The sequence below is a fragment of the Hyaena hyaena genome, unplaced genomic scaffold, assembly GCF_003009895.1.
Source record: "Hyaena hyaena isolate Hyena2069 unplaced genomic scaffold, ASM300989v1 scaffold_79, whole genome shotgun sequence".
NCBI lineage: Eukaryota > Metazoa > Chordata > Mammalia > Carnivora > Hyaenidae > Hyaena > Hyaena hyaena.
Window position 1 is genome coordinate 3713347 of NW_024080711.1, and position 21274 is coordinate 3734620.

The following is a 21274-nucleotide window of genomic DNA, read 5'->3' on the forward strand; positions in this document are numbered from 1 at the left end:
ACCCAGGCGCCCCTACCTTTTTCGTACCTTCTAACTTGTGGTGTCCAATGGCCAGAGTCATTCGCATACAGAGAAGGCCCTGTGTCATCGGCCCCCTTCTCTGCCCCTTCCCTCTCTGACCCCCTTTCTTCCCCCTCAATTGCCCCACCGCTGCTGCGCTGGCCTTTTTGTCAGTCCCCGATGCACTGGGAACCTTTACACCAGAGCCTCTCTTTGCCTCAAACTTGCTCTCTTCCTCATGTACCCAAATGGCTAAATTCCTCAACTTCTTCAAATCTTTGTTCAAATGTCACCTGGTCAATGAGGCCCACCCTAACAGCGCCCCCCCCCTTTTTTTTCTTTGAGAGAGAGAGTGCAGGGGAGAGTGGTAGAGGGAGAGAGAGACAGACAGACAGACAGACAGACACAGAAAATCTTAAGCAGTCTCCATGCTCAGGGTGAAGCCCATTGTGGGACTTGATCCCTCAACTCTGGGTCAAAGTCAAGAGCTGGTAGCTCAACCAACTGGGTCCCCCAGGTACCCCTGCAGCCCTTTTTTTAAATTGCAAACTATTCCATCCCTCTTAATTTTTCCCTTTTGCATTTATCCCCCTCTTGACACTGTATAATTTACTGATCTATTGTGTCTGTCTCCGCCTACTAGAATGTAAGCTCCATGAGAGCAGGGATTTTTTTTTTTATCTGTTCTGATCATTATTGTGCCCTAAGTGTTTACAAAGGTACCTGGCATATACTAAGCACACAACTATATTAACTGAATGAGTATTTGAATCTCCCAGTATGTCAAGCAAAGAGCTTGTACATCTGTACCACTTAGGAAATATTTATTGTATGAAAGAACAATTGTAGATTGTAATATTTGCATCTTACAAAACACTTTTGAAGTCCCCTCTAGACATACCCAAGAATCAGAGCAAGACATGGTTAGCACTGGAATCATTGTGCCCTACCTTCCGAACCCCCACCCGAGATAAAGAAGCTGAGACGTTGAGTGGCTTGTGTAAGCCACAAAAAGTGGGGCAGTCTTCTGACTCCTATTAACAAGGAATTGTGGTTGCTTTATATTCTGGGGTAGAGATTTGCAGTTTACAGAATGTGACATGTTAATTTCACTTACAAACTTTTGTTTCTAGTATGTTTGTCTTGCTTCCAACTTCATGTTAAGGGGACATGTCTTTTTTTATATGTGAAAGCCTTACAATGTTTATTGTCATTCTTAGCAACAATAAGTAGCAGGTTATTTAGAGAAAGAAAGCATTAAACATTCCTGAAATTAAGGCAAAATTTACAAGCATCAGAGTACGTTTTTAGTGTACATGCTTTCTCAGACTCTTGAATTATTTTAAACATTTTTCCCCCCCTCTGTTGACTTTTGGGAGGGGTTGTTTTGTTTTAAATAAAGACAGAAGGTAAAATAAAGTTTTAATTCTAGGATTTCGGGTAATCTGTTATTGGGGAGCCTTGTGTTACAATTGGGAGAAAATTTTACTATTTCCTGTTTATGCTTGAGGAGCGTTAACAAATTGTTAAGTGAAACTGAGGACAGGGAAAGTACCACTAACTGGCCTGATGTATTAGCCATCTGCGATGCCTGACGTATTGCGTGTGATTAACACCACCGTCTGGCCCTAAGCACGCGGTGGGAAGAAGCGCAGGTAGCAGGGGCTGCTCTGGGTCGGAGGTGCCCAGACGCCGAGGCGCGCGCTCTGGAGCCACCAGCCCACCGCCGCCTCCCCCTGCGGCTGCTGATTGGCGGGGACCACAGCATCAGCAGCATCTCCCGGCGAGGGGAGGGCGGCGAGACTCAGGCAGCCACAGCCGCCGGGATCCTCAGCTCCCTCCCGGCGAGACCTCGGACTTTTCGCCCCGAGCAGCCCCGTCTCCGCCCGCCACCGCCTCGATCCCCTCCTCCTGGCCCCGTCCCCAAAAAAGTGGAGGGCCCGGCCGCCGGGAAAGCCGCATCTGTTCCGGACCGGGTCGGGGAGGCCGGGCCCAGACCCCCCAGGGTCCCGCCGCACCGTCCCGGCCCCCGAAGCTCTGCGGTCGCCGCGCCCCAGCCGCCAAGACGCCTCGTATCTTGTACCGCGGGAAGAGCGGGTCTTCGTCCAAGATGGGCCGGCAGGGCTTGGGGGGCGCCGGCGCCGCGGGGCGCTCCATGCAGCGCTCCCAGAGCCGGAGCAGCCTCTCCGCCTCCTTCGAGGCGCTGGCCGGCTACTTTCCCTGCATGAACTCCCTGGAGGAGGAGGAAGGAGGTGAGGCGTTTCTATCCGTTCACCCTTCGCTTCTCGGTGGGTGGAGGGTTCGCAGGGGAGGGAGGGAGAGCTCCCAGTAGCAGGGTCCCTGCCCCGCCCGGCTCTCGGTGACCGGGCCGGGGCGACCGACCCCCAGGAGCACGGGCTGAGCCGCGAAGTTTCTTCTATTGGTTATTCCTAGAGCTCCAGAGGCGCCGACTTGGGAAACGGTTTTCCTAGTGAAGTTCATTATCAAGTCCTTGCAAGTTGAGTGAGGATGTAGTCTGATGGGAGGCAAGCCAGCGGCCGGCCGTGCACCCCGCTCTTGGTTTTGTTTACCCCAGCCGTCTCAGTGTTAGCGTTTGGCCTTGAGGCAGAAGTATTCAAAAATTAAAAGGAGAGGCAGCAGCGAAACTTTGATACAGGAATCTCCGCTTGTTTAAACTCAAGATCCGGATGAGGCGAAAGGGTGATACAATGAACAGGCTGACCATACTGAAGGCGCGTTTATACTCTGGACACTGCGAACTTTGTTCACAGGACACAGTACTGTCAATCTGACCATTGGTTGTCTCTCTCTGGTGTGAAGGGATGCCATTATAGTTAAGCTAAAGAGAAAAATGGGGAAGGGGACTCATTGTTTTAAGTGAGTCTTCACCAAGTGGTTTCAAGACCTTCATAAAGTTTTAAATAACACAACATAGGTTTTCTTCATGAAGAACTTTCCATGTAAGATTTAACAACTAACCAAAGAACACATAATTTGTAACTCACAGTACGAATGGACTGCTAAGTAATGGCATCCCAACATTTGAAATACTGTTTATTAATTTATTGATCTGGTAGTTGCAAACCGTGTTCATCTTTACCCGCATATCCAGAGTAGGTTAGTTATCATCATATTAACTCTATTATTGTATGTAATTGAATTTATTTTTGCTTTTATTCTGTGACAATCAGTGATCTCTTATTGAGATATCTACGCTGAGCTCTGGAAACTACCTGCTGGAAGAAGAGATAGAAATAGACTTTTCCCCCTATTTTTCCCAGTGGAGGGGCCAGGAGGTGGAAGACGGGTGGATGAACAATGGGTCTTCAAAAGAATTCACTAGATAGAGCTATCCAGATTTCTTCTAGTTTATTGTTGCAATATCAGTTTCCTATATAGATCAATCGAGTTTTAATAGTAGGGTACTTCTCTATACAAACACGACTTTTAATTTTCATACTAATCCCTAGCTGTTTTTAATTGTACATTTACATTTCGCTTGTTTTCTACAATTAAATATTTAAAGTCTCAGGAAATGTAAACAAGTCAAGAAATTAGAAAATCATACTGAATAAATGAATGATCATGATTGTAGCTAAAACTTTCAGTATTTATTATGAGCCAGGCACCATTCAGAGAACTTAACGGTATTTACTCTTCTGGCCCACAACAGCTTTATGAGGCAGTATTTTTATTATCTCTAATTCACAAAGAGGAAACTGAGGCAGGGAGAACTTCAGAAACTTACTCAAGGTCAATAGAGTTGTGTCTGAACCCAAGCAGTCCACAGTACAACCTGGGCACCCAACTCTGGGCCATACTAGACTATTATTGTCATACACTTGCCCATAGTCACGTAGCAAGAGGTGAAGTGAGATCTCAAACCAAGGTGTACCTGAAAATACATATTTAAATAAAATGAATTATTATAGACTCATTTCTCAATTTTTAATTTTTACACCAGGTCTCCAGTCTTGAGTTTGCTTAACATAAACTACCATTACTCTTCCCTAAGTTATAACTAGAATTGTTGACTTTATGAGATCCCATCCTGAAAAGACCAGAAGAGCTTATATAAACATGAAAATTTTCAGAATTTACAGTACATGTATTTAATCTTGGGTTATATAGACTGTCCCAAAAGACAATCTTATATCTACACATGGGAAATTGAAATAGATCTCTGTCCTACAATATAGCCTATTGAGCTGCCAAGACAAAACGTTTCAAAAGGAAGCCAATGTTTTTAAAATTAAGCATATAGTTCTCTACAGGTAACCAGAGAGGAAGGACTCCCCCTGAAGGAGAGGTCTTTCCACTGGGCTACCATCATTGATACCACCAAGAGAAGAAATCCTAACCTTCCCCTTTGATTTTACAGTATTTCTGCCACCCTAGAAAGTCCTGAGGTTTTTTTAGGGTGTTTCAACATACCTGCAGAGTTGTAAAAGTTTAAAATCACTGCCCTGGGACAGTGCTTCCTACATTTTCTTTTTCTATTGAGACGACCCCCCCCCCCCAAGGAACACGTGATGTTCCTGTGGATAACATACTCTCATAAGCTTACTCAGGAATATAATCAGAACTGTGGGATCCATTCTAATTTATAAAGAAAAGTAAGTCCATACAACAGATGACTTTCAGGCTGGATGAGAACAACTTGTCTAGGGATCAGCCGTCTGCTAACTAATATAATTCGACTGATGAAAGTGATTTTAAATTAATCTGATTTTAAAGCTAGTCTTTTTTTGGGTTTTTTTTTTTTTTTTTTTTCCCTTTTTGGTCTTTACAGATATAGTGCAAATAAGTAATCTCAAATGGACTCTCCGTTCCAGTTCGATATTCTCATTTCCTTCTTATAATGCACATCCAGACATTACCATTCTGCACAAGAAGTACCAAGAAGTTTTATTTTGGGAGACCATGTTCTTTGTATTTATTCCCTCATTCAAACATACTTAGTGAGGCTATTTGATATGTTAGCTATCATAGTCCTTGAATGACTGGATATGCTCCCCACCCTTTTAGAGCTTACAGTCTAATGAAGGTAGAAATTAATAGGAACAACAATGTGACCAATGTTAGGATGGCGAAATACAGAGCGCAAGAAGAGATTCTAAGAAAATCTAATTTAGGAGTTAGAGAAAGGCACCCTGAGAAAGTGAGAGTGAAAACATGGATTTGAGCATCAGTGACAGCTCTGTCTCTCACCTGCTGGGTGCACCTGTGAAAACCATTTGCTCAGAGCCCACAGCTAGGAAGTGACAGAGCTAGGATCTAAATCCATAATCTGACTCTGGAGTGTATCATCCTAACTACTTTGTGTGTTGTTTCTTCATGATTACACTACATTTTCTCATAATGTGCTAATGAGTTGACCAGGTACAGTACAATAATAACAGTTATAAATGATAATAATAGAACACATTTTCTGTGCCACATTCCTTTGATTTCATGACAATTCCTCAAGGAAGTTATTATTTTCAACATTTTACACATGTGAACACTGAGATTTAGAGATGTTAAACAACTTGGCCACCGATTATAAATTTCAATGGGGCCAACTTCATTGAGGATGAAAAGCTCATTCCTATAAACAAATAAGATCCTTGATTGGTCTTTATAGTATCACTTTTGTATGCTTGCAGTTCTTTTGTATTGGGGGGGGTTCTTAGTTTTTGTTTTGTTTTGTTTTGTTTGCTTCCTTTTCCCTGGATATATTCTCAATAACAATTCTCCAATCCTCTGAGCAGCTTTTTTGTTTTTTAAGTAAAAGTAATAATAACAGTCCCTAACTTGTGACTTAACAGCTTATGAGTTATATTTACTTATTTTATCACTGAACCCTATGAGATAAATATTAACTTCGCTGTGTAAACTACTTGGCCCTACATGGAGGCCCCAACGTGGATATTATTAGATGTAGAATTTTTAACCATTACATGTAATTCTACAAAGAAGGTATCATTTCAAGGAAAAGTTGCCATTCCTAGTAGGAGAGGCTTCCCCACAACTTGCCACCCATGGATTCAAGGGCAAATGATTATGGTTTTATAATGTAAGAACACGGCACATTTTCTAACACTTGGCCGATCTGGTTTCTCAGAGGCTATTTTAAGGTTACCTCTGGTTCCGGGCTAGTGATTCTTGTTCAGTTATGTACATGTAATATGTGATGAATTCGATTTGCTTGATTTTATGGCCTGCCGTCTTCAGTTAAAATGCGGCTTGGCAATCATACAGAAGAGATCCTATCAACTTAACGCTAGTAACTGAATTAATTAGTTCATTTAATTTCTTTTACATGCCACTAGCTTGGAAATTAAATTATAGGAAAACCATCCAAGAAACAGGAATAGTTTTAAATTACCAGAAAAAACTGAGACAAAGTTTTTTGCATATGATAGTGAAGCTGTGAGGAATTAATATTAAAGGAACGGAAGAGACTAATAGAAAAGACTATTTAATTCACCCTTTAACAGACCATGCAACCAATGTGAAGAGTATAAAAAATATTGTCTTAGTCTAATCTTTGTATATGGCAAAGGATACACTTAATTCTTTTTTTTAAAGTTAATTTATTTATTTTGAGAGAGAGTGCTGAGAGCAGGGGTGGAGCAGAGAGAGGGGAAGAGAGACAATTCCCAAGCAGGCTCCATGCTATCGGCACAGAGCCCAGCGCGGGGCTCAGACTCACAAACCACGAGATCTAGAGTCTGACATTTAACTGACTGAGCCACCCAGGCACCCCTATATCGTTCTTAAATTCAATATGGAGCTAGACATTTTAAACTTTGGTGATCATGGTTTTTGCACCTCTTAACAATACCAGTATTGGGGTAGGACATCCACAGACAGTTCCAGTCTACATATGTGTCTTTTCTTAGGAGATAATGTTTTTCCTGGATTATGATTGATTATATATAATACATCATTTCATAAATGAGTCCATATCATATTCAGCAATAGCACAATACTTTTATATTAGGTTCACATTCTAGGTAGATACAGTGAAACAAAATTTTGGAATTTTGGAATTAAAAATATAAATTTTTGGAATTATATTTTGGAATTTTGGAATTAAAAAAATGAAAAAACACTTTCATTCAGAGTATTTATTAAATCCTAAATATTTTTGTCTGGGATTCAGAATTTTTCACCGGTAAGTGTCCAAACAGTATCTTTAGAGTAACTTAGAACTTTAGTACAAAAGTCAGGTTTAACCCCAGTTTGCTTTCATCCTGCAGTAGGTTCACTAAATTCAGAACTAGTAATGGGGATGAGCTCCCTTACGGAGACATCCTGTGTATGATGACGTATGAAAGAAACCCATGGAAGGTAGTAATGGCAGCATCCCATTTCTGCCCAAGACTATGGTTTAATGTAAATACTCTGTTGTTCTTAAGTAGCCCCTTACTATTGATCAGACAAGATCATTCTATACAGTTGTTCTCTCTCTAACTCTATTGTAACAGTGTTTGATGGAGAGGAGGGGGATTGACCTAATGCTATGCATGAATAATATTATTTGAACAGTTGAAGAAAAAAGCTAACATAAAAATGATGGCACCAGTTTAAGTTTTGAAGGATCATTTCTTAAGGTGAAACTGATGAAAAGACTGTTTATTTTGGCTGTTTCGGTGATCCGCTGTTCCCTCACTGTTGTCTGAGTCATGGGCCAGACAGGTAACATACATCAGTGAGGTAGGCCAGATATAATACAAAGGGGAAGAGCAAGGACTCTGAAAAACTGGAGAAGGCTTAACCGTCCAAAAAGAAATGGTGAATGCTCTGTTCAATTAATTGATGCCAAATTGAGTATCAGCCCAGGGTTGGCAAACTTACCCCCCTTTTTTCTTTAGGAAAATAGCTATAATTCTGGACGTTTACGTAAAATCTTTAGCCTTTACAGTGTTGGCACCTAAATGAAAAAAATATAAACATTATTTGGGCCAAACAAAACATAACCTGTTGACCAAATGTGTTCTACTAGTTGGCAACTTCTGCCAGGGAACTGCTTTCTTCCTTCCCATTCTTATTGTCGCCTTGATAGTTTAGGACCACATTTGCTCCCCTTTAAAATCTTCTGAGAGTCTCCCAATCTGCTGTCTACCTTCTGGGTCTCCCCACTCCGGTGTAACTTTATTGCCTGTACCAGTTCTCTTAAATATGGCCTTGATCTTGACACTGCCCTTCCTCCAAAAACTTCAGTAGAGTCCTATCTCCTACTAAATAGTGCCGTTAGCCTGACACTCAGAATCTTTAACAACCCAGCTCTTATATACAGCATAGCTTCCCTGGTTTCTAAGGCCTTTTAGAAATACAGTCATTCAACAAAACTAAGCCTTCTTGCTCTTTGCCTCCAAACTCTTGTTCACGCTTTTCTTTCTATTCTTCTTCTACCACTATATCTGCATCATATCCACTTGCCCTTCAAAGCTCAACTCCTATTCTGTCTATGAAGTTTTCAGAAGGTGTATAAGCCTCTGTAGGCAGAGGAAAAGGTGCATGGACAGAGACCTGGGTTTCGAGTATTAGCTCTACCTTTTCCTAGTTGTGTGAACGAAGCAAGGTACTTAATTTTCTTGAGTGTTAGTTCCCTCATTTTTATGTGAAATGTGCATAACACTTAACCTTGGAGAGGTGTTGTGCACTGCATTGTCATGGTTATTATTCTCTTCTGATCCCATGTCAAAATGTGTTTACCTTTTTCTGAACTAGATCTGTGCTGTCCAATACCGAAAGCACTAGTCACATGGCTATTTAAATTTAGATAGATTAAAATAAAATTAAATTGGAAATTATTTCCAGAGTCACATTAGCCACATTTTGAGTGCTCCGTAGCACATGACCAGTGACTACCTTATTGGATAGTGCAGAATTATTGAACATGTCCATCGTTCACACAAAGTTACGTTGGACAGTAGGGCTCCCGATAACTTAATAGTACTCATATAGCACTTAGACTATCACCTTGGATTGTCATTATATATTTGCTGTCTTAACTCACCTACTAAATTGTAAAATTATATAATAAGGAATTATGTGATCAAGTGTTACATGTATTTATCTCCCACAGTGCCTTACACCATGTAAGTACTTAGCAAGTATGTAGTGAAAGAAAAAAGGGACAAATAACTGGTTGATTTCTGTGTTCATATTATGAAATGGAAAGAAGCAGTTAGAGCTGGAAGACACCAAATGGCTTAAATAACTATTTCCAATCTTATAGGTACAAGAATGCTTGAAAGTCATGTGTTCTTTGTGCTACACCTAGAAGGTGGGTATACTTAGCTCCATATAAACTAGGACCATATTTTTTTACTATAAGTTATAAATGAAATGTGTATACAGTATGCTTCATTTAGGGTGCCTAGTTGTAATCAATAGAAACCAATTCTAGCAGTTTAGGTGGAAAAGGTATTTGCTAAGGGATATTGGATAGATCACAGAATCTTCAGGAAGACTGAGATCCTGTGCTAGAGGTTAGGAATGTTTTCCCAAACCATAATGCGGAACTAATCCTGCCGAACTACACTGCTGCTTGGCACACATAACACAGCTTGCACTGCTGTCAACCTTCGATGTTGAATCACTACATATTACTATAGGTCCTTCTTGGAAATTATATATTGCGGCCAACACCCTCATTGGAATGGGAGCCTGTGGTGTGTCAGCTTCTTTGCTTCATTAGCTTCAGATTCAGAGTTTGGGGCAGTTGTATCTAATCCTCAGTACCAGAACCTCAGCCATTGATCATGCACTATCTGCCAGGCAGACTGGAAACATGAACCCCCAAATTTTAGTATCTACAATTGAAGGATGGGGTTTTTTTCTTTTACATAGGAAAAGGGTCCAAATGCTAGTGACCCAGAACATTAAGATATATCCACTTAGTAATATAAAATAATTACCAGTGGAAAAGCTACTTAAACTTAGCCTAATTACCTATTTTTATTATTTTTAAATACTAGTTTGCTATCAGGTTATTTTTCTGTTTGCTTGATAAGCATAAGCAAATAGGGAAGGGGGGGCAATCTATGAAAGAAGGCTGAGGTAAAGACTATGGCTCTCTCAATTTTAACTTTTTCTGCAGATTTGGCTACCCAAATATTGCACACTCTTATTTTGCATACAGATCATAGTCAGTCTCTCCCTAAAAAGACAACCTTAAAATGTCATCCATATACTGTGTGCAAATTGAAATCTATGGTACTTGAATGATGTGCAGTTGTCTTTCTTATATCCACATGGGGCTTTTCATGTGATAGTGACCTGTAAACCTAAAGGTGAGTCATCTGCTTACAATACATTCAATTTAAATGGTAGAGTAGCAACAGGATAATGAAAATCAAAATTCTCATTTAGAAAGGAGAGAATAGGAAACACAAAACAATGAATTGTCCACAAGAGTGATCTAATCCCACTTAGAGGGAATGGCAAAGACTGACAGTAGAATACATTCCTTGATTTATTTATCTGGCAACCTTGGTTCTGTTTTCTGGAAACGTTATTTCTTTGTACTCTTCATTGACCACAAAGATTTGCATTGAAAAGGAGACTATATAGTATTCATAGCCAGCTTCTTGCTAGTGTAGATTAGGAAAGTCTTGAGTTGAGAGTTGAACAGATTTTTCTGAGTTTAGCTGTTCAAAAGCTCAGTAGTTGTACAAGTCTGTTTAATTCCAGTTAGTTTCAAGTATGAGTAGCTCTAACCAAACACCTCATTTAACAAAGGTTTTAAGCCTTAAGATCCTGTTCTTTTAGTTTGTACCCTCTGTGCTCTGCCCACTTCCTTTGCTCTCAGTTTAATGCATCTACCTTGATATCATGTGTAAACAATGGGTTTGTGGGGGAGGGCAACGCCTTAATCCATTTTGGCCAGCAGTCTCTCTCCTCAGCTTTTGAATGGCAAGACCCCACTTATTTATACCTAATTTTCTTACTGCAAGTTTAGGATGATTTCACATTATTCCATTTTTCAAAAAAGGATTTGTATGGCATTTTAGTTTTCAAAACTCTTTCATATAGATTATAGTATCAGATCTTTAGTCATAACTACTTGGGCCTATTTCTGGGCTGTGTTCTATTTCATTGATCTATTTATGTATTCTTTCACCAGTACAATATTGTCTTGATTTCTGTGGTCTTGAAATTTGATAGTGTTAGCCCTCCAACTTTATTCTTTGTCTTCAATATTGTATGGACTATTCTGGGTCTTTTGCTCTCCATAATAAACTAAAAAATCAGTTTGTCAACATCTATAAAATAAGTTGCTAGAACTTTGATTGGGATTGCATTGGATCTATATATCAATTTGAGAAGACCTAACGTCTCAACACTATTAAGCTTTGATATCCGCAAACATGGAATATCTTTCCTTTTATTTAGTTCTTTGATTTAATTCATCAGAGTTTTGTAGTTTTCTTCATATTATACCTAACATTGCTTCATTTTTTATATGCTAATATAAATGATATTGGGGTTTTTTTATTTCAAATTCCATTTAGTCGTTGCTGGGATATAGGAAAGAAAATGACTTTTGTATATTAACCTTGTATCCTACAACTTTGCTACAATCAATTATTAGTTCTAGGAGTTTTTACATCTATTTTTTTTCAGATTTTTTGCATCAATCAATTATATTATCTATGAGCAAAAACAGTTTTATTTCTTCTCAGTCTGTAGAATTTGTATTTTCTTTCCTTTCTTTCCTTTCTTTTCTTTCTTCTTTCTTTCTTTCTTTCTTTCTTTCTTTCTTTCTTTCTTTCTTTCTTTCTTTCTTGTCTTATTGCATTAGTTAGAATTTCCAGTGTGTTGTTGAAAGGAGTTAGAGAAAGAACATACTTGCTTTGTATTGAATCTTGGGGGGAAAGCTTTGAGTTTCTCACTATTAAATTTGCTGTGGCATCATTTGATGAAATCTTCACTTTTTGGTGTGGATAGATCCAAAGTGACACACTGAGAGATAGAACTGCATATGTATATAATAAGGAATAGCTATTTCTGGCACGTTTGTCTAAATTTTATCATAAGTATACTTTTTTCATCCTTATGGTAATTTTTTTAAGTGTTTAATTTTAATTCCAGTATAGTTAGCATAGACTAAATATTATATTAGTTTCAAGTGTACAATGTAGTGATCCAACAGTTCTGTACATGATCCCGTGCTCATCATAAGTGTATCTTTAATCCCCATCACCTATTTCACCCATTCCCCGACCCACCTCCCCTCTGGCAACCATCAGTGTGTTCTCTGTAGTTAAGAGTCTGATTTTTGTTTTTTTGTTTTCTTGCCATCACGTTCATGAAGTCAGAATTTGGCAATACAGTTAACATTTTCCCGTTTTTCATAATAAAACAAGAAAGCATGAATTGATTTGAATCTCAACAAAGTTCATAAAACAATTTGTTTTATGTTTATTTGGACATGCAGTGAGAACATGAGATGAGGTTTCAAGTCACTGATTATTCTGGAATTAGAAATTAGTGTCCAAAATACTAAATGAGATGGAAGACAGCCTGTTTTGAGAAATAAGCATAGGTTTTAACATTGCTACGGTTTGGGTTCAAGTTTAACATATATCGCTTGCTAGCTGTGTAGCTTAAGCAATTTCCTCAAAGAGAAAATGATAGTAATAATAACCACCACTGTTATGAGGACTAGAAGCAGGTAGATTTTATATCCAAAGCATCTTCACATACAAGTGAGTCAAGGAACAAGAGCTCTTTCCTTCCTTCCTTTGTTGTGAATTTTGTAATTGAATTTTTCCCAACTTTTATTGTGAAATATTTTAAACATACAAAAAAAGAGTAGAAAAGTAAATCTACTATATAGATAGATCAGTTTTTAGTTGACTTTATCTTCTAGTCTCTTCCCTGTTTCCCTCTCTTTCTCTCTCTCTCTCACACAGTATGCATTTTTGCTGAACATTTGAGAGTAAGATAAGTTGCAGTGTGTATCTCCTTATTAAAAAAAAACTACATAAACAATAAAATTAATAAAAAAAAATCTCTATCATCTAATATGTCTTCAATATTCAGTTTTTTCAATTATCCCAATATTGTTTTTTATGGCTTTTTGTTACATATTTTTCCTCAATCCAGTATCTACTCAAGGCTCATTCATTGCATTTGGTTGTTATGTATAATCTAAAACAGTACTTTTACCTTTTTGTTTTCATGATGCTAACTATTGAAAAATCCAGACCAAGTTGTCTTAAAGGATATCTAACAATCTAGATTTTCTGATTGTTTTCTCTATTCCCTGTATTTCCTGTAAACTGGACATTAGATCTAGACTCATGGTTAGTTTCGGTTTAAGTGTCACAGGTGAGGGCGCCTGGGTGGCTCAGGCTCAGTCAGTTTGACTCTTGGTTTTGGCTCAGGTCATGATCTCATAGTTCATGAGTTTGAGCCTCGCAAGGGGCTCTACACTGACAGTGCAGGGTCTGCTTGGGATTTTCTCTCTCTCCCTCTCTCTCTGCCACCCCCACCCCCCCGCACTTATGCTCACTCTCCTCTCTCTCACTTCCTGTCTTTCTTTCAAAATAAGTAAATAAAAACTTTAAAAAAATAAATAACATAAATGTCACAGGTCGATCAGTAGGCACATAATATCAAGTTTTCTCACTCTTAGACATGCTCATTTTGATCACTTGGTTTAGAGATGACTGCCAGTTTCCTTCTAGGGAGGAGGAGCTATCTTTCCCTTCATAATTACTAAATAATCTCTGACGTGATACTTTGCTAACATATAAATATACTATTTCCCTAAAACCTTTCATCAAATGATTTTTTTTTATATTTTTAATGTTTATTTCTTTTTGAGAGAGAGAGACAAAGTGCAAGTGGGGGTGGGTCAGAGAGAGACACACACACAGAATCTGAAGCAGACTCCAGGCTCTGAGCTGTCAGCACAGAGCCCAGTGCAGGGCTCGAATTCACAGACTTGCGAGATCATGACCTGAGCTGAAGTCAGACGCTTAACTGAGCCAGTCAGGTGTCCCTCATCAAATGACTTTAACATCAAATACTGATCCTTGCCTGAATCATTACATCAGGTAGAGTGATGTTTTTTTAATTTTTTAAATGTTTTTATTTATTTTTGAGAGAGAGAGAGACAAAGCACCAGCAGGAGAGGGGCCAAGAGAGAGAGGGATACATAGAATCCAAAGCAGGCTCCGGGCTTTCAGCTATCAGCACAGAGTCTGATGCTGAAGTCAGATCATGAGATCATGACCTGAGCTGAAGTTGGACACTCAACCGACTGAGCCCCCCAGGCACCACGGGGATAGTTATTTTAATGTAATTCTTATCTGAAACATAGCTGAGCTTTTTAAATAAACTGTTTAAAACTATGAATATTAACTTATTCCCTTTGCATTTCGCCATATGGTATAAATTAATTTGGTATTGATAATTTTCATACATTTATTATTATTTATAACATGAAATGTTTTTCTGTTTTTCAATAGATGAGTATTTTCAACTTATTTATTGTTTTTTAAATAAAATAAGTGGTTTCATTAATGGGTATATTTATACTAGGGTGAAATCTAATACTGCATATTAATTTCACATACAAAGAGCAAACTAAAAGGAGTTGTAAATGTAAAAGGATGTCAGGAATTAGAGATATTAAAAATCTGTCTCTAAGAGGAGACTAAGGAGATATGATGACAAAGTATAATGTGACATGGATCAGAAAAAAAATTTAGATTAAAAACCAAAGAGAGGTCAAAAAAACATAGATTTTAGTCAATAACCAGGTATTTGTTCATTAATTATGACAATGTACCATAGCCATGTAAGATGTTAATAATAGGGAAAATTAGGTGTAGAGTATACTGGAATTTTCTGTACCATCATACCAATTTTCCTGTAAATCTAAAGCTATTCTAAAATTAAAAGTTTATTTAAAATTATATTAATGTTTTTAAAATATGAATCCAAAGTTTAAGAGCAATCATTAAAATTTCTTTAAGCATACTAATAAGATAAAAGCAATGAAAGCAGTTATTTAAAAAATACAAAATGCGGAGTTTTAATTAACAGAACTGTATTCCAAATGATCAATATTTAAATGATGTTGACAAAAAGGAAAAAATTATCAAGATTTAGAGAATGAAATACTGTGTTTTGTCTAGTGTGTGTGTGTCTGCTAGAATAGGTTGGGTTATGCTGTGATAACAAATGACTCAAAATTATCAGTGGCATAACTCAAAGTATTCATGTCTCACTCCTTCTGCATGTCGGTTAGGAGTCATACTTGTGGCTGTACTCAGGGACCCAGTCCAGTGAAGGTTGCTATCTACTTCCTCATAGAAGAGGTGGGACATGGTGACTCTCGTATCAGCTGTTGAAACTTCTGAGCTGAAGTTACTAGGGCCAATTTCGCCCACTTTTCATTGGCTGAACAAGCCACGTGACCACACCTAACTCCAGAGGTGGGGGGAAAGGTGAATATATTCAGACAGACCTACTGTCTATCATAATTATGACTTCTGCTTGTAGCTCACTGTATTGTAGCTATTAACTGCATAACTTTCATAATAGTTAGGACAAAGCTGTTGGAATAAATAGATTTGTGTCAAACTCTGAAATAATCTTAGAAATCAACTGCTACTTTCTGTTAATTTCTATTTTAATTGTTAATGCAGGTCCTGCTTTGGCTCAGAAGAAATAATCAGATATTTGTGCCTATTTTGTTTAGATTTTCAGAGATTTGAATTGTATGTATTATAGTAAGAAGCTCTTATATGCATAAATATAAGTACACATGCTTTTATACACAATTATAGTATTACTCATGAGCATCCCAAAATTGAAGTCTTGTAGGACCAAACAGGTAAATAAGTCTACCTCCTTCATGTCTTGATATATAATCTGCAGATGGGAAATTATGTTCTCAGTGGCCACCATAGAGGTGGGAGGGAGTGCTGGAGTTAATTCTTAAACTTGAAATTTTAAAAAAAAATTTTTTTATAGTTTATTTATTTTTGAGACAGAGAGAGACAGAGCACAAGTGGGGTAGGGGCAAAGAGAGAGGGAGACAGAATCTGAAACAGGCTCCAGGCTCTTGAGCTGTCAGCACAGAACCCGACAGGGGGCTCAAACCCACAAACCACGAGGTAATGACCTGAGCCAAAGTCAGATGCTTAACTGACTGAGCCACCCAGGCGCCCCTTAAACTTGAAAATTTGAGGAATTGGAAGGGTTAGGTGGAATAAAGTTCCATCTGAAAATCTTTTACTAAAGGGTAACTAGCCACTCTGGATCTCAACTTTCTCATTGCTACAATAAAGGATTACATAAACCGCATGAAACACTGGATTCCTGAGACAGCTGCTGAAATTCTATGAATCAGTGATTTTAGAAATTCTCATTTTTAATGCAATTTAAAACTCTTTAAATGTGCTGCAAATGGCTTCTCTAAATTATACTTACTCTGGGAAATGGTAATGTTTAACAAAAAACAAAATCAGTGCCTTATTAACTCAGAGCCCATAAATTGTGGCCAAAACTAAAAATTAAAGTCAGTTTTCAGCATCTACCAACCTGTCTCCCACCTGTTTCCATAAATCGTTTCCCGCATTAATTGTCAAGAAAATCCTGACTCTATAGCAACTCTGCATGCAAATAGGAGATGAGACCTTCCAAGTGCTAGCAAGCAGCAGTGCGTTCTGTGGGTACAAGATTTGGAAAGAAGTCCCCATCAACACTAAGTTTGGCGTTTCGTTTCGAGCCTCATCTTGGGGCTTAGCAAAGTGTCCAAATTGGTAGCAGACGGGACCTTGATTGTTATTGGCCAGTCACTCAAAGGGTTTTCAGATATTATTAGGGGAAACTGACCCTTTGTTGTTTATTTACTCAAGTGGCTTTCTTTGAATACAAAGGGTGCCAAGTAAATGAGTCATCAGAGGAAGCGGAACAGAATCACAAGGATACTCTGTGTTGTTTCTGCCTGTGATGTTTGGCAATTCAAGAGCTTGGTTTTCACCGGCAGGCCTGTTCTCCAAATGCACCGTGGTTTAAAATACCAAACACCAGAGTGGTTTTAAGGGCTCTACCACAATATAATCTGGGCCTTAGTTCTATAGTTTGCTATCTGAGTATTTTAAACATCCAAATATAGGCACATATGTTATACATATATATGTGTATGTATGTAATGTGTATATACACACATGTATATGTACCTTTAAAAACATTGTTTAATCATGGCTGTTGAAATTATTCTTATGAATATCTTAAGTTGGTCTACTCCTCTGGTCACAATAGGTTATTTTTATAGATCTCGCTATTTAAAAGAAAATGTATCTAAAGAAATCACCTATTGCTGCTTAATGGTTTTCCCAAATTTAACAGCTTAAGACAACATTCACTTATTAACTAATTAGTTAATTAACTAATTAATTAGTTCATGTGTTAGTCCCGTAGTTCTGTAAATCACACATCTGGGGTGGCATGGCTCAGTTTTCTGCTGAGGATGTCACGTCGCTGAAGCCAGGTGTTGACTGGGCTAAGTTACTGTCTGCAGGCTCTAGGGGAAAACTGCTTTCAGAGACATTCAAGTTGTTGGTGAAATCCGGTTCCTTACAGTTGTAGGCCCGAGGCCCCTGTGTTCTTGCTGCTTCTCAGCCAGGCATCATTCTCGGCAGCTAGAGGCTGCTGTTCACAGGTCCTTTCCACATGATTCCCTCCATCTTTAACAAAAAAGGTACACTGAGTCCTTCGTGTTTCACATCTCCATCACTGACTCCTCTGGAATTAGCCAAAGAAAGCACCTGCTTTCAAAAGGCTCATGTGGGTGTGTCAGGCTCACTCAGATAATCTCCCTATTTTTTTTTAATTTTTTAAGTTTTTTTTTTTATTTTTGAGAGAGAGCAAGACAGAGTGTGAGCTAGGGAGGGGCAGAGAGAAGAGGGAGACACAGAATCCGAAGCAGGCTCCAGGCTCCCAGCTGTCAGCACAGAGTCCAACACGGGGCTCAAACCCACAATCTGTGAGATCAGCACCTGAGCCAAAATCGGACCCTTAACCAACCCAGGCACCCCTGATCTTTAGATCTCCCTATCTTTAGATCAACTGATTAGTAACCTTAATAACATAACATAATAACATCTACAAAATCCTTTTTGCCATATAAAGTAACATGACATGGGGCCATTTTAGAGTTTTGGCTACTACACTGACTTTATGTAGACACCAAAATCCACTGTTACTCAGATTCAGTTTTTAGGTTGAGTGATAGGACAGAGCTTTCAGATCATTAAATGTGAATCTCCATGATCAATTATATTTAGACTAAATTATTTTTATTGTGAATGTGATAGGAAAGATTTGTAATACTGAAAAATACATTTACTTTTTAAATAAGTTTATGTGTGTATCAGATAAATGTATATTTAGAAGACATAAAGAGCTCTTATAAACGCAGCATATTACATAGAATTCTTTGATTCCATCAGATGACAATAAGTAACATCTCCTTAATGTATGCTATTAATCATGGTCTTGGTCATACGCTAATGATACAGACTCATAGACTTTATAGATAAAAGATAGCGAGATCGGGGCGCCTGGGTGGCTTAGTCGGTTAAGCGTCCGACTTTCGCTTAGGTCATGATCTCGCAGTTGGTGGGTTCGAGCCCCGTGTCGGGCTCTGTGCTGACTGCCAGCTCAGAGCCTGGAGCCTGCTTCAGTCTGTGACTCCCTCTCTCTCTGGCCCTCCCCTGCTCACGCTGTCTCTCTATCTCTCTCTCTCCTAGAAATAAATAAAACATTAAAAAAAAATTTAAAAAAAAAAAGATAGCAGAGATCATCTGTCACCCATTCACCCCCCATTCCCTGCCTTTTTCATAAATGAGGAGCCAGAGACTCAGCGAATATGATTCAGATAAAACCACAGTCAGCTAGTTAGTAGTAGAGATTGGCTTAGAAAACACGTTTTCTGATTCCCTACCTGGTAGTCATAGTAATGACAGAGCCATTAATTGAAGATTCTCCATGTATCAGGCACTTTCCCAAGCACTTAAAATATATTATTTTTCTTATTTTCACAAATATCCTATGAGGCAGGCATCCGTGCCTCTGCCATTAGACAGTTTGAAAAACCTGAGTCAAAGAGGGAGTAAGTCACTCTCTCGATGTCACCAGCTTGTATGTGGTTAGATGGGGGTTCAAAGAGAAACAGTCTGACACCAGGGCCTGACCCCATCAGTGTACCCCACTCTCTCTACCTCACCAGCTGCTTCTAGGAGGGCCTTCCGGATGTAGTTATAGAGTTAGCCACACAGGCTACCCACTGGCTGTATTCTGATAACTAACCAGCAAAAAGCAGAGAATTGGGAGTCGGGGAACTGTGTGTAAATTTCAGTTCTGTCAGTTTCTGTGTAAGCTGCCAGGACCCATGGATGCTGTGTCTGTGAAATGCGGACTGTTGGAGTTGTTCTGAAGAGATTGCAGGTAGAAAGTAGTCTGTAAACACGAGGACTACAAGCTTGTTGTATTGTTGCTCTTTGACAAAGGGTAGCTGATCCTCCTCAACCTGTAATGGCAGGTTTGCAAGTCACTCTTGTGATGGTGGAGCCTGATGTCAAGTGAGAAGGCTGTGTGTCCTTTAGGAATCTCATTTCCTTTAAAAGTCATATGTTTCCTGTCCATCTCTTTATTCCACGTTTCCAGCTTCAGTGAAGTGCTACGTCTCACTTGGAGGTGATCTATCTTACGGTTGCCACACAGAGAGGCCAGGATCCTAGCCCTTGGCTGGGCTCTGGCACAACAGCTTGGCACCATGATCCCAGCTCTCCCTAGACACAATTGTATGACTTTTCGACATACCCATTTGGGGATCATTGTCAAATAATCAAAAATATTAAATGTATGAGTACCAAGAGTCTCTTCTTCATCTCTACTCTTTAAAAGAAAAAAAAATTTCCCTTTTTTGTGTATATGTGTATTTTTGCTCTACTATTTGAAAGGAAGTTACAGTCAATAGAACATTTCAGGTCTACGTACTTCAGCATATGTCTATAATGATGAGGAAATTTTTATAACACATGCCATTATTATTAGGAAAATTAACAATTTTCTTATCCTGTGTAATATCCAATCCATGTTCTGATTTTCCATATTTGTCCTAAAATTGCTTTTAGAATGTTTTGCTTCGAGCGTTTCTTGTTTTTATTTTTTTCCCAAAAAGAAACCAAAGTATACTCATTGCATTTAATGGTTACATCCCTGTGATATCTTAAAATGTGGACCAATTCCCCTATCTTCTTAGTTTGTTTATTTTCATGATGTTAACTTTTTTTTTCATGATATTAAGTTTTTAAAGAGACTAAGCCAATTCTCTTGAACAAAACCCATGCTCTAGGTTTGTCTAATATTTTTTTATTGTGTCATTTATCTTTTACTCTATCCTCTGTGTTTTTGAAAGCTCTAAGTTGGTTCCAAAGATCTGATTAGAAATAGGTTGTGTATTTTTGTCTAGAATAACTCGATAGGTGGTACTAGGTACTAGGTATCTTACTCGGGAGGCTCATTATGATTGTCCCACTATCAGTGCTACTAAGTTTGATCGCTTCATTAAGATGGTGATACGTGGCTGGTCTCCCAGTGTTCAAGTACATGTTTACCTTTAACAAGTAGAACTAAATCGTGAAATGATGTTGGGGACAGGGGGGCTAATATGAATATCCTTTCATCTAATGCTGTTAGCATCCATTGATGCGCTTTACCGGAATCATTTATTGCATCGAAAGTTGCAAATTGGCCATTTAAAATTTTTTATCATTCCTTTTACATTTGTTAACTAACACTTTCTGTAAAGAAGAGACTTCCCTCAGAAGTAAGAAGGGATGCTTTAGATTGTCTTATGGTTCATATCAGTACAACATGTTTACTATCAATTTTCTAAAATATCGGCCTTAGATATTTTACAGGAACTGAGGAAATCCTGATCTACAGGAACTAAGCTGTAGATCGGTCATAGCTTATATGTGATACAAACTTTTTAGAGCATTTTGATGTACATTAAGATTGAAAGTAGAGAATAGATGAAGTTGAAAGCAGTGTTTCAAAATGGTGAGCAAATATTCTAAGAGGTGTGGTGAGAGGAATTTCAAGAAGTCACAGTCAATATCAGCATATGTTTATCGATCTAAAATGAAATTACTAATATAGGCACTAAAAGAGCTTACCCAAAAACCTGGTGGTATGCATGGTCAGTGTAGATAAATATTTAGTCCTGACAAGAGGGAAGTGAATA

General features: G+C 38.5%; 1 protein-coding gene across 24 annotated transcripts in view; it reads left to right on the plus strand.

Annotated features, from left to right (window-relative positions):
• The window catches only part of RIMS2 (regulating synaptic membrane exocytosis 2), a 599820-nt gene that overhangs the window by 570383 nt on the left and 8163 nt on the right, over positions 1–21274 (plus strand). The window contains exon 1 of one of the 24 annotated variants that reach the window (XM_039233809.1): positions 2111–2252. The exons of the other annotated variants lie outside the window; for them this stretch is intronic. Coding sequence (XP_039089740.1) covers positions 2111–2252 — 142 coding nt within the window. Of the gene's footprint in view, positions 1–2110; positions 2253–21274 lie in introns of those variants that run through there. 24 annotated transcript variants of the gene reach the window in all.